The 16,513-nt window shown below is 40.1% G+C and overlaps 1 protein-coding gene across 1 annotated transcript; it reads right to left on the bottom strand.

The window, feature by feature from the left end:
• Window positions 1-938: 938 nt before the first annotated feature.
• Window positions 939-2,433, bottom strand: LOC133440654 (C-type lectin domain family 4 member G-like). Its single transcript, XM_061717977.1, has 3 exons — window positions 2,275-2,433; window positions 2,082-2,197; window positions 939-1,995 (listed from the first exon to the last, which is right to left on the bottom strand). Exons 1-3 carry the CDS (start codon window positions 2,431-2,433, stop codon window positions 1,848-1,850), a joined length of 423 nt encoding a protein of 140 aa, XP_061573961.1. The 3' UTR covers window positions 939-1,847.
• Window positions 2,434-16,513: the final 14,080 nt, after the last annotated feature.

Raw genomic sequence — 16,513 nt, 5'->3', positions numbered from 1 at the left:
TAATATTTTTAAGCACGACTTAAATCATGGGTGAGGTCATCTGAACGAGACTGGAATAAAGAGTTAGACTTGTATGAATTTCAAGGTTTATTTTATTTAATAGTCGCAGAGTCAGTAACAGGAAAAGGCTTTATTGTTGAAACTGTTCTTCTTCTATGTGAAAATCTCAGAAACAAACAGCAAATACAAATCTAAAGCTACTCCAATATAATTGGTTAATGCAGGCATATACAACTCCTGTCAAATTAAATAAATACAACAGTAATATACCTGAGAATTGTTTCAAATCCAATGAGGTTCAGGGAACATATTGTTTTTAATTTTGTTGAATGTGACAGAATTCAAAACTTCTGGAGGGAAGTAATTAATAAAACCATGCTTATCCTGTTCTGTATGAATATGTTGTTATTGCTGCATCTATATCCAGCAGATCTCAATTTGAAACCCAGAGAACGTAAATTTATTGATTTTGCTGTATTGCAAGCAAAAAGGATTATTGCTCTTTACTGAAAGAAAACGGATGCACCTACAATCACTGCTTGGATCAAGGTTATGGCACAATGTATGTCAATGGAGAGAATAACATATACATTAAAAAACGTACGAGGATGTATGAGGAAATCTGGAAACCGTTTAATCAATTCATTATAAAAAAGGAGATAAATGGGGTGCTTCTACGGGAGGAAAATGCAGGGCAGGATACCTATATATCAAAGAAATGGTGAAACTCGTAAGGAGGGGCTCGGAGGGCGACAGCAAAAGTGTAACTTTTGTTTATATCTTTAATTTGCTAGAGCTACCATTGGACTGTACTTACAATACTATCATATGCTACTTTGTACAAATTTTGGACCTTATAAGAAGAGGGATGCAAAGAGAGAAGGGATGTGGGTTGTGATGGGGGGGTTAAGACTGTTAAGTCAAAAGTTGTTGTGAAATGTCCTTTATAATAATATCCTGTGTGTGAATAAAAAATCAATAAAGATTTTGTTAAAAAAAAAGAAACTGTTCTTCTCTATGAAGTGTTTACTTGAGTAAAAATATCCACATCACTAATACACAATAAATGCGTTAAAATTTGACGTCATACTATTAAAATTAACGTTCTCTCTCTCTCATCTCTCAAGCAGACAATGTAAAACCACATTATTGACACATTACAAAGGCTGGCTGAAGATGAAGAGGGTTCGGCTGCTGGACGGCCGATCACTGGTGCCCTGGGGGATCCACGTGCACTTTCCTCCTCCAGCTATGGAAACTCTTACTGTCCATTCACACCAAAAGTGTCACGGGCGTCATAGGCGTCCGGCTGACATTCATTGTCTATGAAGCCTGGCTGCGAGAGGCGTCCAGAGCGTCAATTTGAAGTCGAGAGGATCTCAACTTTATGCAAATGAGCAGCGGTGACACCGAAGCAGCATCCAATCACAGCCCGGGATTCCCAAAGCAAGAAGCTTCAATGCACGTTTTACTTTCATGTACACACAAACGTACACTCATTCACATTCATGCATGAACATAGCTGTTCACTAACAAACTTATTTTATTAGGAATTAATATATTTGCTGATTTGACAGCTGTTTTTACCTCAACTAAATGTTTTTACCAGAGCTCTGCTCATGGGAAACACCTAACTGATCGTTGAGGAGCTGTATGGTCTGAACTATTTAATTTTGCTACACCGATCCAACGCAAAATAATTAAAACAGTGATTATTAACAGCGGCGCGATGCAAGCATCCTGAGCAACCACAGGCGATTTTGACCTTTTCGGTGTGAATCCCCAGTTAAACGTACATAAGTTATTTATGCAACATGAAGAGGAAGTGTGCAAGATAATTGCGTTGACTAGTCGGACCTGATCAGAGCTTCACGTTCACAGATGAATCTGTTCTTAAAGCCAGGCTCGTTTTTGCTCCAGTTTTCTGTGACGTTCTTCCCAAAGATCATCAATGCATATGAATTTGAATCAGGAAAGGTGCCTTGGATCCAGAACCTTCAAATGCAGAACATGAATATGAGTAAATTCACCCTTCTTCTCGTAGCTTATTAAACTACACTATTAGTAAAAAAAACTCTTACCCAAGAGTATCTTTGCGTCCATCAATCCAGGTCCAGTTGTCGTCTTTTCTACGTAACCCCAGCCAGTATCCGTGATATTCGCTGTGGTAAAACTCGATGTGTCTGCTGATAAACTCCTGAAAATCGGAACGTTGCATCGTAAACCTTCACATGTTATTTTGGGAGGTTCAGTCTGTGTTTTTGGGTGTCTCACCTGTTCTTGCAGATCATCGATAACAACCAGATCTGCAGCTCTGTTTTTGCAAAACTCTCGGCTTTCGTACCATGTCTTCATCCTCCACCTGACAAACAGGTAGCACTTGTTCTGGTACAAGGTCCAGCCTCTCACACACGGCTGACACTCTGTATTCATGACAAACAGCAGAGACAGGGAACCAGGTTAAATGCTGCGAGATGCAACAACTACGCTCAAAGTATTCAAAAATCAACCAAACGGATGGAACAACATGGACATGAGATGAATACGCTGAGAACCGGAGTATTCTGCTCTTATTTTCATGGAAAACTCTATTCCTGGTAACAGAGACGCGTCAAAGGTCAAGAACCCATGAAAGCAGCCTGGAACCCTCGCTACTGGAAACCTGCCTAATGATGGCTGATGCTTGGTGTCGTGGAAAAAAAGTATCAAATGCTCTTTAATGTGTTCTTTCCAAATAGGTGAATAACTGGACTGGAACTGAGTGTCTAAGTTAAAAAGAATAAGACTTGAGAGATGATCCAGATTTCATAATGATTTGCATAAATAATCCTTAATAATGATTTAAGCCACGAAGGATGATTCATTCTTACGATTAGACAAAAACATCTTCAGCATCTTTTGAGAAGTTGGGCCAAGGCTAAATTCAGCTGATCTCAGAAGTTTTGGTTTAATCAAGTGAACAAGGCTAAACTCTCCATCACACCTGGCTTTTTCCTTTCCCTTAAAACCCATTCTCAAACATTGCAGCCTTTTCTCTGGATAAGCTTTTCTTTGTTTTGCTCTGCAACTTTTCCAATTTAAAAAAAAAGCCGACAGCCATCAACCAACGTGCTGTATTTTGTTGCATCTTTGTTGAGTTATTGTCTTGCAGCAGTTTTATAATCCTTCCACTGTTTGACCTGAGGTAGCAACACGAAGACCATCGTGCTACACGCCCTTTTGTTTAGGTTGACTTTACCCACAATGCCCTGCATTGTACCGTATTTTGCGGACCACAAGGTGCACCGGGTTATAAGGCGCATAATAAAACATATATAAAGTGAAACAAAGCTGAACTTTATTAAACTCGTTCACAATAACTCCGAATATCGTTCAGTATTGTTCGCAATTTTAAATCATTCGTCTTCCACAAATCCAGAAATAGAAAGTGGAGGAGGTAAGCGTCGTACTACGTCTTGTTCTCTGATTGGTTCATCGTTGCCAGTGATAGCGGACACTTGAAGTCAGTCTGAGGTTGGAACAACGTTTTATTCCAACATTTGATCATAATTAGATTATGATACACATTTGAACATTGGGTTTACTCTAAAAACCTGACGTTGATGTCTAATTACAGTAAGGTAACACTGAATAGATGTTGGATGATGGTTGGTTGCAGCGCTACATAATTAGTTATCTAACATTGTCTGATGTTACAACCCGTACCCAACCAAGGACCGACTTTAATGTGTCTGAAAGGTTCGAGCATCGATCAAGCGGAGCGGCTTCGTCGCTACCAAAGTCAAAAAAACATTTTGACAGATTTCTGAGATAAGTGTTCCACATAAAACTGGTTTGAGCTCAGTAAGCACAACAAAATTCCTACATAAGGCGCTCTGCTGATTTTTGACAAAAATTACGTATTTTAAGTCCCTTATAGTGCGGAAATGACGGTAGTTTACTTCCTAAATTTGGTCCACTTGAAGCGGAACGATATCTATGTATTTATAGGCGGACCAGATTCCACTTGTCTGATCTGCATCAGAGTTCGATTGTCCAGAGAAAACAAGCTCTAGTCCATTTAAAGCGGACCAAACAGCTGGTGTGAACGCACGCTTAGATGGAAAGTTCCGATTTAAAGAAAGAAAAAAAAGCTTTTGTGCACTCTGTTATGTGAAGCTTACTAGATGTGAAATGTAGTCTTTGTGTCACATTTTCACCACCATTTCAACTTTGTCAAACTCCTGTTTTTAGTCTGTCGCCTTCAGTGAGGAACAAATTACTGGCATTCACATAGTCATCTTTCGAAACTTTATAACCAAAATAATCTCTTAAATGCTGAGATGAAACAGCTTAGCACTCACTCTTGCGAGGGCAGAAGTCTTGAACTGGAAATTTCTTGAACGTCAAGATGATTCCCAGTGTCCTGTTGAGCTCTTCTCTGTCTCGTCTCAGCTGCTCTGTTCGATTCACTAAAATCGTTTTTTCCACATTCAGTTCCTCCGTCCGATTTTCCAGGTTTCTCTTTTGGACGATCAGCTCTTCAGTTTGATTTTCTAAGTTTCTTATTTCTGCAATCAGTTGCTCATTTTTTGCTGTGAGGTCTGCTTCCTGTTTGTTCATCGCCATGGTGACTGATGCAAAAGAGAGAAACATCAATCAGTCAAAGACTGTGATAATGAATAGTAGAGCTCAAAACACTCAAAGATCCAAGATTTTCAAAAGTATATCCATGTCAGATACAGTACCAGTCAGACACATCTACATATCCTTTATCTTTCCCATGTATCTATCCATCCATCCATTATCAGGTCAATTATTATTATTCCGGGTCTTGTTCCTCAGATTCTGGGTCTTGATTCTCAGATTCTGTGTCTTGATTCGCAGATTCCGGGTCTTGTTCCTCAGATTCTGGGTCTTGTTCCTCAGATTTTGGGTCTTGATTCGCAGATTCCGGGTCTTGTTCCTCAGATTCCGGGTCTTGTTCCGCAGATTCCGGGTCTTGTTCCGCAGATTCCGGGTCTTGTTCCGCAGATTCCGGGTCTTTATTCGCCGATTCTGGGTCTTGATTCGCAGATTCCGGGTCTTGTTCCTCAGATTTTGGGTCTTGAGTCGCAGATTCCGGGTCTCGATTCTCAGATTCTGCTTCATTTCTCAATGAGTTGAAGCCGTACATGCCCACCAGCTGACAGAGAATAGGCCCCGTAAACCACTTGAAAACAGGTAAAAATGTCATTTTATTTTACTTTTTAAAGGAGCATGAGGCAGGATTGAGGCAGGATTTATGAAAAGAAAATTGGTATACGTTTTAAGTTTTCTAGTAATAATGTCAGATGAAGCGTTCCAAACCCAAAAGAATGAGCCCTCTAGTGTATCTCTCCTTTGCCTTGAACAGGCTGTGTGCTGCAAAATGTGCTGCAATTCCGGGCCGGAATTTCCCGCGCTGTCCTGCAGATGTGACGTCACATGACGCTGCATGTGCGTTCTCCCCGTTCTCCCGTGCCGGCTTCGCTGTTGGCTGCAGTACCCCCAACGACCGTCGTGGTGAAGGGTGGCGCTAGAGAGTCTCATTTCTTAAAAGGAGCCTCATGCTCCTTTAAGCTGTTATATTGACAGATGGCATTAAAAGAAGCATGACGTCTTGTAAGTTCTGATCCAGAGCATGAAACAGACGCATGATGACATAACCAACTAATTTGTCTGTCAACTAATTTCAACAACAATTTTTGTCGTCGTCAATTATACATTGCAACTCTAAAACTAATAAAGGGATTGAGAAAAATAGCTGTTCATCGACTGACCACTAGTTATTTCCACCTTTGCATATTAACATTCTGCTTTATCCATAGCTAGATTTGACATCCATGACAACTGTACTGAACAGATTTTTTTTTGCAGCATAACACCAGGTAAAACCTTGTAAAGCTCCAGTGTATTGTGTTGAAACTCACAGTAGATGATGATGACGATGCTCGCCACCAGGAAAACACCCAGTATCCCCAAACAGACCAGCAGCAGAACAGTCCTGGAGCTTGTGGCTTCATAAACGTCTGTTTGGAACAAGAAAAGTAAACTGAGTGACTAATCACTGCTGCGGTCAGGTATTGTGGAAGACCTTTCACTTTCTGTGGTAATGCCAGTTTCTTCAATGAAATGACAAACTCGACAAGTGTGACGGAAACCATGTTTTGTTTTTTTGATATAATCAAAAATAATCAAACTTCTACCAACCATGTCTAGTTTTCATTGCCTGTGTAAACTCTAAAAACTACACTGTTGGCAGAAAGCAATGGTTGTTACATTTGAAGCAGCACAAAAGATCCATCAGTCCATCCATCTGTCCATTAACCTCTTATCTTTGTTCAGGTTGCAGGGGCAGCAGCCTAACCCTCTCTCTCACCAGCTACAGTACCTCCTTTAGCTCTTGGAATATGGAGACATTCCCAAGCAATTCCTCCACCATGTCCTAGGTTTACCCTGGGGCCTCCTCCCAGTTGCCCAAAACACCTTCCTAGGGAGGGTGCACCCAAATCAGGTGCAAAACCAACTCAGAAGGCTCTTTTCGATGTCAAGGAGTAGCAAGTCTCTCCCTTGAAGTGGAACTTCTGCCCTTCTTCCAGGTATTGTATGAGGCAGCACCTCAGCCAAAGCCTGGAAACAGCATTCACCCTTTTCCAACTGAGAACTATGGTCTCAGATTTGGAGGTGCTGGTTCTCATCCCTGCTGCTTCACACTTAGCTTCGAAACACACCACAGAGAGCTGACGATCATGGCTTGATGAAGCCAACAGGCCCACAAGCCTTAGTTTGTTGCATGTTTTAATAAAGTGAACATCTTACCTGGTACAGTAGTCACAGGAGTTGCAGAGTCCTTACCTTTCACTTCAGAATAAACTGGCAGGTCCTCGTTTCCCTCTGTGCAACAAATAATGACAAAAAGAGAAACTGTTGGAAGAAATTTAAACTAATAGATTCAGAGGGAGTCTTTAAATCGTCAGTGACGGTATCCACCAAGAACAATAACCAATACCTTTAACCATTTACTGGGTAATAAACCACATTTGGTTACTTTCATAGACATACTGTCAAAGGCTGGAATCAAAACGTCTGGATGGACTTCCTGTTCTTTGTTCTTGAAGACATTTCACCCCCCATCTAGAAGACATCATCAGTTCTTCAAGACAACACTTCAAACCAGCGGATATCAAAACTGGATATTCAGTCCACTGCAGTGAGGAGAATATCATCCTTTACATCTATTGCCCCTTTTCCACCAAACCGGTTCCAGGGCTGGTTCTGGTTCTGGGCCAGTGCTGAGTATGGAACCGGGCTTTCTGTTTCCACGGACAAAAAACTGACTCCGGGCCAGAAAGACCAGTTCCAAGGTAGCAGCAACTCTTTGCTGGGCTAGAGGAAAGAACCGCTTACGTAAGCGGAGGGGGCAGAGTTATTAAGAACAACGGCAATAGCAAGACTGGGAGATGGTGACATTTTCAAATAAGCGAGGAATTAATATGCATGCAGTAAAGCAGCAGTGGTCTGTGGAGGAGACAACCTGTCTTATAGAGATGTGGTCCACGGAGGAGCTACGTGGACCAAGTCCTATTAGAGCAAATACCTTGTTGTTGCTCCAATTTTCGCGTCAATGCAAACGCAGCAACGTAACTTGCGTTTACAGTGATGTAATGACGTGGCTCCCCTTAGCACTTGAGCTGTGGAAAAGCAAACCGGTTCTCAGCTGGTTAGCAAGTTGAACGAGTTGTGAACCAGCACCAGTACTGGCCCAGAACCAGCCCTGGAACTGGTTTGGTGAAAAGGGGGTATTAGAGACTGAACAACTCCACAAATGCCTTGACCAAAACAGGAGAACAGCTCATCAGGGACAGATTCAGTGGTCTACTTGCGTCTGAAGATAAGGGACACTCTTTTGAGCACAATAATGTCCACAGTTTGGATAGAGAATACAGTTGGTTGGGAAGAGGAGTAAAAGAAGCCGTCTATGTCAAACTGGAAAACCAACATTGAACAGAGGAGGTGTTGCAGCCGTGAACCTCCTACTCAGATGGGTTCAGAACCATTCGCACCTTGATTCATGGGACAGAACCCATGTAAACCGCTGACACCGGACAAAAGACAAAAACAACCCACAGAAGCGACGGTGGGGTCCTTTGTTTTCATTTAACAGTTCTAAACGCTCCATCAGTCAATGTGGACTGATGCATCCCTCTGGATGGAAGGTGAAGACGTCTTCAGGAGACAAGGAAGGCCTGTTCAGTTTCACTGATTCAAGCCTCTGAGGGTCCATGACCTGGTTAATGGAGCGTTTACGTCACCATTCAGTAGACATACATACCTCACTTCCAAAGAAGTTGGAACATTGTGTAAAACTGACTTAAAAACAGAATACAAAGATTTCCAACTGCTTTTCAACCCCTATTCAGTTGCATTGCATGCATTACAAAAGATAAGATTTAGAATGTTCATTCAGATAAACCTTTTTTTGGCAAGTTTTCACCCATTTTGAACATAAAAGGCTGGGATAGGGACATGGAAAAGGGTCCGCACAGGTTTTAGTCGTTTTCAGGGATGTCACTGCTTATTTCAGCAAGACATTGCCAGGCCAAAAAAAAAAAGAAGAAGATGTTGCACTTACTCGGTTCGGTTGTCAAAGGCCGCTCTGCGTTTACCCCTGAACAAATTCTTGCCTCCTCCTTTTCATCTAAATTATAGGAAACAACAATTTGAGGAAACAAAAGCACACAGCTTAAGCGTCTGGGCATATTAACATTGTAGCCCAAGTTCAGTCTCTAGCATGTGAACAGAATCGGATCTTTCTGTAGGGGGAATGTGACGGGGGACGCTTTGGTGTACCGTTTGCTTTCAGGCAGGGCGAGGTGTATAGAGCGAGGTGTATAGCGGGGTTTGAGCAGCTAAGGGCCAGCCGATGGAGGAATCCCACAGTATTTCCATTTTTGTGGCAGAACATAGTCATTTGTGTCATGATGCGAATAAAAGGAAACCTGACTGGAAACCAGCTCTGTATGTGGTTTGATGCTGATTCACAAAAACTGCCTTTCAGATATTTAATATTTCATAAAAAATGCCTTCTTTTCATATTCGCATTAATACAAGAACCCATGTTAAGGTTGCCTTTTTAATACCATGCTCAACGTTTATGGAGCCGCCTGCCAGGGGACTGGAGCAGCAACTCAAGACATAATTTTTTTTTTTTTTTTTATTCTTCTATTCTTCTACTTTCAATTAATATAATGATAAAAAATAAAAACAAATTACGCAATTTAAAAAAACAACACTTTCCAATAAACGTAATTTGAAAAAAACTAAACAAAAACAAAAAAAACAAAAAAAAACTAAACTAAAACAAAGTTATAAAATAACACAAAATAACTTTTGTCAAACACAGATAGTCGTATTCTTTTTTTATTCAAAGAAAAAAAAATATGACAATGGTGCTCAAAAGAGAGAGACAAAAAAAGAAAACCCACCTAACTTAACAATTATCATGATATTTCTTCATCAAACTGGCTTATTATTCTTTTAAATGTAATGTTTGATTTGCATTCTTTGGCTTCTGTATCCAGATTGTTCCATAAACTGATACCTTTTACAGAAACACAACGTTTCATTAATTTTGTCCTGAATTTTTTTTTTTTTTTTTAAAGATCTCTGTTCCTTTTAAGTTATACTTATTTTCTCTTTTTTCAATTTTTTTCTGTATATTGATATTGAAAAATTTTCTTATGAGTTTTTCACATAATTTGCAGAATTCTGTGGTCCACTAATTCAAGAAATCTCAACAGTTTTAACTGAAGGAATAATGGATTTGAAGGATGACTATATTGTTTTCTACTAATTATTCTGACAGCTTTTTTGTACATCCGTTAAAAAGCAGAAGGTTTAGAGGTGTCCTGTACTACACTTTACACTCAAGTATTTTGGGGGTCATGGAAAGGAAGCAGGATGTATCTCCTTTCATAAGTTTCACCATCTATAATAGATACGTAAATACATTTGAAACACGACGACGACCATGGTCAAATCATGAATTCAGTGTTTGTGTTTTTTAATAAGACGTCATCTTTCAGTGATGTTCGTAACTTACTTGGTTTAGTCACAGGATGTGTAGTTTTGATTGCAGAATAAATTGTTGCTTCCTCTTTTTCCTCTGTTTCCTCCACCTGACCAGGGGCGGGGCCTGAAGGGAGCTTCAGGGAACCTGAAGGAAATGAAGCAACGTTGTAAGGAAGGATGGGCCAAGACTCTTGAAGCGTGATGTGAGAGACTGAACGACTCCTGGTCCAGTGGACGGATGCGGTGAGAGAGGCAGGTTTCTCGACAGGCTTCTCCAGCAATCATGTTTTGAATGAATTAATTTATTTCAGACAATTACCACAAAGGTGATTGGTAAAACGTATTTACAAAAGAACAATCCCAAACAACATAAACATTTTCACCAGTATTAGCTCATCACCGCAATATATATTCATATATAAACTTGTGCATAATAGAAAAATAATATAAACAAAATTTACAATTGAATACACTTGTAACCTTCAGATATGACATTGTTTGATTAATGTAAATTGTCTGAAAATGAGTATGATGAAGCAAAACTTATTTATTCATACCCCTTCTTCCTCTAATTGATTAATTCCTTGATATTCCTATGTGATTTTGTGCTTGTGATGTTCTCTCAGATGTAAGTTACTTTGGATAAAAGCGTCTGCTAAATGACAGTAGTAGTAATTGCCCTTATAGTAATTTTCCTGTTTGATTTCTATGTTTATATCCAAAATTCATAAAAAATAAATAAATATATAAATTAGACATATACATATATAACCAACATTTTTTCCATCCTCAGTCAGTTATAAACTTGAACATGAGGCAGAGAAACTCTAATATACTGTAAAAGTTGACTTTTGTGTGATTACATAGATAGATATACTTTATTTATCCCAAGCTGGGAAATTGTAGAAAAGAAGAAGAAGACGCTGCAGTGACTTACTTTTTGCAGGTCTATTTCTGAAGACCACGGTGGAGTAATTGATGTCTTCCTCCATCCTTGAATATCGTACGCTGGTGTTGTTGCCTCAGAGCAGAGGATGAGAGCCAATTTCAGCAGACTGACGTTAAAAACCTGTGATATTAAAAAAAATGAAATAAACCTGAAGCTGACTTCCTTGGAGAACAATCAGGTTCCTCTTTCTCTAATAGTTATCAGCATCGCTGGTCAGTGCTTCTAATACACATGTTCATTCATTGGTCTGTCTCTTCTGGGAAGTATTTCTGTTTCAAATCAAATCAAATCAAATCAAACTTTATTTGTAAAGCACCTTTCATACAAAAAATGTAACACAAAGTGCTTTCCATAAAACATAAACATAAAATGTATTAAAAGCATGCATCAGCACCTCCGTACTAGCCTGAGAGAGAAACGGGCGGACTCTGGCTATGTTCTTAAGATGGTAAAAACCAATCTTTGTTATGTTTTTAATATGTGGAATAAAAGTGAGCTCAGAGTCAAAAATCACGCCCAGATTTTTAACTGATTTTGAGGGTTTAAAATCCTGTAACTTTGGTAAAAGTTTCTCTCTCTGGCCTTCAGGACCGATGAGTAAAACCTCTGTTTTGCCCTGGTTGAGCTGTAGGAAGTTTGCTGCCATCCATGACTTGATGTCTAAAATACAGTTAAAAAGGGCATCAATTGGCCCAGTGTCATCAGGAGACACGGCGATGTACAGTTGCGTATCGTCAGCGTAACTATGGAAGCTGATGCCGTGTCTCCTGATGACGTCCCCAAGGGGCAGCATGTACAGATTAAAAAGAGTTGGACCTAAAATTGACCCTTGGGGAACCCCACACCTTATCTTTTAGATTCCTGAGGAACATGTATCCATACTTACGTAGAAACTACGATCAGTGAGGTAGGACTTGAACCATTTAAGAACAGTACCAGAGAGGCCGACCAGGTGCTTCAGTCTGTTTAATAAAATGTGATGGTCTACTGTATCGAAGGCGGCGGTTAGATCCAGCAGAACCAAGACTGTGAGTTTTTGGTTATCTAAATTACACCTGATGTCATTTAAAATCTTTAAAAGTGCTGTCTCTGTACTGTGGTTCATCCTAAAACCGGACTGATGAGCCTCTAAAATGTGTGTTGAGTTTAAAAATTCATTCACTTGATTAAAAACAAGTTTTTCTAAAATTTTACTTAAAAACGGTAAGTTGGATACAGGCCGGTAGTTATTTAAAACATTGAGGTCCAACCCACTCTTCTTCAGAAGGGGCTTCACCACCGCCGTTTTAAAGGCGGTGGGGAAGACACCCGTCTGAAGAGAGCAGTTGACCAAATACAAAAGCTGTTCCTCAAAGAATCCATAGAGTGTTTTAAAAAACGGTGTGGGAATGGGGTCTAAAAGGCAGGTTGTGGGCTTTACCTTGGAGAAAACTCTACAAAGTGTCCCCGCATCAACCAAGGCAAAACTCTCCAGTGTTTCCTCAGGTAAAAGCATTGATCCAGGTGTGTTAAGAGTTAAAATCTGTTGAGATAAAAGACTGGATCTAATGTCATCAATTTTACCCCTGAAGTGGTCTGCAAAATCCTCACAGTAATGGTCTGTTGCTGTTTTATGGGATCTGTCAGGGTTTCCATTTGTTAAAAAATCTATTGTGGAGAATAGGAATTTGGAATTGTTTTTGTTATTTAAAATTAAGTTTTTGAAATGTGAAGTTCTTGCTTTTTTAATAGTATTATTGTAGTTTTTAAGGAGTTGGCATAAAATTTCATAGTGTATGGTTAATTTTGATTTCCTCCATCTCCTTTCAGCACTTCTGCAGTTTCTTTTTAGTTTCTTTATTTCCTCAGTTCTCCATGGGGGTGTAGGTTTTCTGCTAATTCTTTTGGTTAAAATCGGAGCCACTGAGTCCAGCGTTGTTTTGAGTATTTTGTTAAAATTGTCACCGATAAAATCACAGGGTGCTGGTAAAATCTCTGCAGGAGTGTTCTGTAAAATCTGGATAAAATTTGCAGCCACTTCAGGAGTTAGGTTACGTTTCCTCACCGTTCTCACCGGGGCCTCCCGCTGGTTAAAACTGGTGATGTTAAAAAACACGCAGAAATGGTCAGACACAGCCAGGTCCACAACAGAGCACGCACCCAGGGACAGGCCGTAGGTTATGACCAGGTCCAGGGTGCGCCCTCTGCTGTGGGTCGGCTGTGTGACATGTTGCTTAAAATCTAGACAGTTTAAAGGGATTGTGACATGAAAAACTAATTTTTCTTGATTTTTTGTGTTTTGTTGGGTGTCTTGACATCAATTACACGCAAAAAACAACAAACTTTTAACATTCAGTGTATTGTGTGCTTTCTGGGATTTTCCGCATAACTATGCAAAAACGGCGCATGTGGTTTGGTGGCGGATCGTTACGTAACGGCCTGCTAAATCACCGCCCCCTCCACCCAGCTCCCTGCCTCCTTTCCTCTCCAGTGCACCATAAAGGCTGATTTATGGTTCCGCGTTACACCGACGCAGAGCCTACGGCGTAGGGTTATGCGGCGACGCGCACCATACGCTGAACCCACGGCGTAGGCTCTGCGTCGATTTAACGCGGAACCATAAATGAGGCTTAACACGGAGCTGTTTAGAGCCTCTTTTGTTCTAATCACCGGAGGAAAACTGCTAAGAAGACCCGCGGCCACTGACTGGACTTAAGATAAGGGGACAGTGCTGCTTGCATGCCTTTATTTTTATGATTGTTTGCTGTGGTTCGCCCTGCTGCTTTTCCGTGCATGCTTCGCCTGTCGCTCCCGTATGGGGGTATTATTGTTCCAATATTATTTGTGTGTGCGTATCTCAATCTGTGTGTGCGTAAAAAGATTTGTGTGTCTGTATTCAGATCTGTGTGTGCGTAAAAATATCTGTGTGTCTGTATTCAGATTTGTGTGTGCGTAAAAAAAGATTCGTGTGTCCGTATTCACATTTGTGTGTGTGTAAAAAGATTTGTGTGTCTGTATTAAGATCTGTGTGTGCGTAAAAATATGTGTGTCTGTATTCAGATTTGTGTGTGCGTAAAAAAAGATTTGTGTGTCCGTATTCACATTTGTGTGTGTGTAAAAAGATTCGTGTGTCTGTATTCAGATTTATGTGTGCGCAAAAATCAGCCGGTAGCTCTCGATTGGCTGTCTTTGCACACGTGGATTTTGACACACTTCTGCCGCGGCAAATCTGTAAAAAGATCTGTGTGTAAAACGATTTGTCCGTAACTTTGCTTTGCCCTGAGCTGGGACTCACAGGCTCACGCCAGGCTACAGTAGCAATACAGCCTTCACCACTAGTCGGCGCGTAGCATTCAGTCAGTACGTTTACCTGCAGCAGTTCCATCGGGGTTTTGAACATATTATTAGACATCGTTTGGACTTTTATACTGCATGCAAACACCTGAACCCCATCTACTTCGGACCTATGTCGGACACTTAGTAATCGGGTTGCATATGGAGTAAGATAACTTCCAAAAAGATGTGTCCATGTTATAACTATTCGTATTCATAATGATAAACATTTGTATGTAAATAAAAAAGTTGTACTCAAAATGCTGCTGTCACGCACATGAGTCTGATAAATTATTAGGGTAAGAGTAAGAAATTAGGTAAGAAATTGACCTTTTACGTCTCATTTATTCATTCACACACGCACTAATATATTTGGGAAACAGTTAGGCACCAAATATAATATATTTAATTTTCTCAGATGGCAAAAATAAGAACTTTATTGATCCCACATACTGTAGGAGTAATTCATGTCATATTAGAGAACAAGGTAGTGCCGAAAAACAATATATAGCCTATCCCCCCTCACAAAAATAAGAAAAATATATTTTCTCATCAACAAAGCATATTTTACATAAACATATAAAAAAAATTTCAAGTAACAAAATAACATATTTGAACAATTCTTCAATTTTTTCAGTTCTTTTATTGTCTGAAAAATGGTTCAAATGTGTTATTTTGTTATTTGAAAAAATTTAAATTTGTTTTGTTGATGAGAAAATATGTTTCTCTATTCTTATTTTTGTGAGGGAGGATAGATTATTGTTTTTTTTTTCAGCACTACTGTAAGAGACATACAGAGGATCACGGTGTTTATTTGTGTGTGTGCGTGTGAGGGGGGCGTTTCCCACGGGAGTAGGCGTGTGTGCGTGCGTAAAGGTGCGCTCTCACCAGGTGCTTGAGATGAGATGAGAGAGAGTCAGGGTTGGCAGCCGTAATTTTTGTTGACCGCTTTTGTCATTCTTATTCACTCATTCATCACCCTTTTTGTTATCAGTTAAATTCACTGGTTTCTATTCCTATCATATACCATTTTGTTGCGCTGTGATAGCCTGATGTTTTAAAACAATAAATGCACGCAAAAGGCATCCTGGATCTCAGCTCATGTGTCACCATAACTAGCGCGTCATACAAATCTGAATAAGGATCCAACCTCACACTCTCCGGCGGCTAAGGAAAATGTTTGTAGCCGCAACATTTTGTCAACAAAAAAGGCGTTTAATGAAAATCATCAAGCCGCACTAGAAAGAACTAAGTCACCACGCACCGACTAGCCCGAGAACGAAGGAACCACAGCTAAGTGTCACACCACGCCATCCACTCACCTGGGAACAGGTAGGACTGAACCTGTAAATGTTTGTGGATTAAGGAATCCGCCTCGATTGGAATGCATCATGAAGACGATGTATTAAACGGATGTTGCTGGCTGGATTGGCGCATTGAGGGTGGCGCAGATTTCTCCGTGCTTTATTGGATTCTGATGTCGGGACTTTGTGGCATAAATAAGTGGCGGCTGATGCTGTCTGAAGGCTTATTGCATGTTGAAATGTTTGGATCAATTTGCTCTGTCAATGAGTCAAATGCAATGTCTATGGATGAACTTTGAATGCGTTGATCTTCAATGAAATGTGATTGTTTTGCTTCGTACAAAATACAATCTAAAGGAAATGAGTCAAATAAACGCTGTTGTTGAATGTTCAAACATGGAAAAGGAAAAAAGGCAAGTCAAAGTGACGGCCAAAGCTCTGGAAAATAAAATTGAACGGTTGCAACATGAGCGCAAAAGTGCAGTTAACAAAGTAAAGGCACTTATTCCGCAAATAAAAGCGCAAATGAAATCGAAGGGATACGCAAATGAAATTCCCTCACAACTGCACAATTTGAATGCACTGTGTAAAACGGCCACTGATTTACACAATGAATTAATGCCACTGCTTCCTGATGATGAAGAGAAAAACCAAAACGAGTGGTTTTCCAGCATTATGGATTACAGTGATGCGTTCAAGGAACAAGTGGAAAAATGGATAAATGAAAATTTGCATAAATCACCACTTCAGACAAATACTTCTGAGCAACCACCAAAGGAAATTAAACATGTGGAACAAGTAACTGTTGGAAAGGGAGAAGATGTGTCTGTTGCTCATCCTCCAGTACCTGTTCCCACTAAAGATCCTCAGGATGAAC

Source organism: Cololabis saira, chromosome 3, assembly GCF_033807715.1.
Source record: "Cololabis saira isolate AMF1-May2022 chromosome 3, fColSai1.1, whole genome shotgun sequence".
Taxonomy (NCBI): domain Eukaryota; kingdom Metazoa; phylum Chordata; class Actinopteri; order Beloniformes; family Belonidae; genus Cololabis; species Cololabis saira.
Note: the sequence above shows the minus strand (reverse complement) of the source record. Positions and strands in the feature narration are given on the sequence as shown.

Excerpts from the sequence above, each read along its gene's own strand:
- LOC133440654 (XM_061717977.1), bottom strand. The coding sequence starts at position 2,433 with ATGAATACAGAGTGTCAGCCGTGTGTGAGAGGCTGGACCTTGTACCAG. Across the intron at positions 2,198-2,274 it reads TCGATGATCTGCAAGAACAG|GAGTTTATCAGCAGACACAT; the intron begins GTGAGACACCCA and ends TCCGATTTTCAG. Across the intron at positions 1,996-2,081 it reads GGACGCAAAGATACTCTTGG|GTTCTGGATCCAAGGCACCT; the intron begins GTAAGAGTTTTT and ends CTGCATTTGAAG.